Here is a 2,116-nt window from a genome sequence, read left to right on the forward strand (position 1 = left end):
ATATATATATACATACTTTTTTCCTCCTGTATCTTACACCAGCCAATTTATCCGTTCACCTACAATTCTGTTATCCTTTTCTCTTGAGTGGACTTATATAGTAATCATTGCTATCAGCTCCCTCTTTCCCCCAACCCTTCTTCCCATACCCCCAGGAAATCATTACTCCCATTACTATTTCTGAAGGCTTTATCTATCTTAGATGTCATGCATAGAACGGTCTTCATTATACAAATGAATATATGCAGGTCTAACAAGGTTAATTAGGTAAAACTAAGAAAAAAATGGTAAGGGGAAGAAATATAAAAGAACAAGAGGTTAGTTAAGTGTTTCATCAGTGCCACACTGCTCCCTGGGCATATCATCCCTTCCGTGTGTGCTTTTAGTGGAGGTCTATCCAATCGTCTTACAGTTGGGTTGTGGTCTCCACTTTGTGCTCCTTAATATCGATTTGATTGCTTATGTCTGAACTTATGATACCTATTTCCATCTACAACTCATGATCACACAGGCTGGTGTGCTTCTTCCATGTGGGCTTTGTTGCTTCGCTGCTAGAAGGCAGCTTGTTTAACTTCAAGCCTTTAAGACCCTAGATGCAATATATTTTAAAAGCCCGGCACCCTGAGCTTTCTTCACCACATTTGCTTATGCACCCATTTTGTCTTCAGAGATCCTGTTGGAAGGGTGAGTATCAAACATTGCCACATTATTAGTACAAACCATTCTTGAACTGAGGTAAGATTTAAGTTGAGGTCCAAAGTACACCTGCTTCCTAGTTGTACATATATATATACACCCCTCAAAATATCCACATATATACACATATATACACACCTATCTTTATATCGTATATATTTACATATATACACATCTATATTTATACCGATATATAATTTTTACTTTCTTGTTCTTTCCTCTTTTTCTTTCCTCCTTCCACATGATCATGTTTGCCCATCATTCACCTCTTAGTCATTCCTCTCGAATGAGGGCAATGAATGTACAAATGTGCTTTACACAATTGATGTATGTATGGATTGTGACGAGTTGTATGAGCCCCTAATAAAACGACTAAAAAACAGAGAAGAATGCAATCCTTTAATTTCAGATGCAAAAACAAGACCTGCAGACAGAAGACAATAATCGTACAAACCAGCACACCAGGGCCCGCTTGCTTGGTTGAAGAGAGCATCCACAGAGGAGGGCTGCCCTGTTTAGAGTTGCACCTGCACTAATGGCAGCCTGTGTGGGGAGGGAGAAGGCAGAGGAGACGGGTCGCCCGCCCAGGGCTGATCTTACAAGGGGAGCGATGGAAGCTGCCTTCAGCATGGAGTTGGGGACACAGTGAAACTCCTCAGTCTTATTTTCTGACACTTGTTCGGAATCGCAGTCTTAGTTCAGGCCTCCGAGTCAGAAAGGACACAGACTTCCAGAAGCGCTCACCAGCTCACCACGCTGGGACCCTAGCACCATGCCCTGAATAGGGTTTCTTTTGAAGAGCTGCCAGTCTCCTCCAGAGTCTCTGCAGTGAAAAGGAGGGTGGGGACCGCAGAAATGAGGGGAGCGGGCACTTAGAAGTGGGGCGGCTTACTAGAAGTGCGGTAAAGAGTCCAGCCCGAGTGCCAGTCACTTCAAAGCCGAGCTGTGATTGAGCTGATGATGCCTTGGAAGTTTCTAGGTGGGGCGGGGCGTACTTTCCCGGGTCACCCTGGGGCGAAGGACGGCGCCCTAAACTCGACCTGCGGGGGGAGGGGGAGGCCACCTGAGCCAGCCAGCCCAGCGGGAAGCTGGACAGAAGCGACAGAAGGGTGAGAGGGCCGGACCCCCATTCCACCCTGTCTGAGCTGGCAGTCAGCGGTTCCTGCGGTGGCTCCCCAGCTCCGCTTGGCAGCCCGGAGGGCGCCCAAGATCGGGGTGCAGCGCTCGGCGGGCGGGAGCATGGCTGTGTCGCGCGCTGGGCTTCTCTGCCTCCTGGTGACCGGGCCCCTGCTCTCGGAGGCCGCCCAAATCCTGACCTTGTCTTTACTGGGTGAGTGCTGAGTCCCGGGGACCCTGAGCCCGGAGCCCCACAAGCCTGCGCAAGGATGCAGGGACCCAGCTCCCTGCTGGGCAGGTGGCC

General features: G+C 48.8%; 1 protein-coding gene across 1 annotated transcript in view; it reads left to right on the plus strand.

The window, feature by feature from the left end:
- The first annotated feature begins 1,812 nt into the window (after positions 1 to 1,812).
- Positions 1,813 to 2,116, plus strand: part of LOC101662508 (UDP-glucuronosyltransferase 3A2) — a 24,493-nt gene continuing 24,189 nt past the window's right edge. Inside the window, exon 1 of the mRNA XM_004698358.2 lies at positions 1,813 to 2,026. Coding sequence (XP_004698415.1) covers positions 1,936 to 2,026 — 91 coding nt within the window. The 5' untranslated portion in view covers positions 1,813 to 1,935. The remainder of the gene's footprint in view (positions 2,027 to 2,116) is intronic.

This window comes from Echinops telfairi, unplaced genomic scaffold (genome assembly GCF_000313985.2).
Source record: "Echinops telfairi isolate 266 unplaced genomic scaffold, ASM31398v2 ScPeMD7_7469;HRSCAF=8507_1, whole genome shotgun sequence".
NCBI lineage: Eukaryota > Metazoa > Chordata > Mammalia > Afrosoricida > Tenrecidae > Echinops > Echinops telfairi.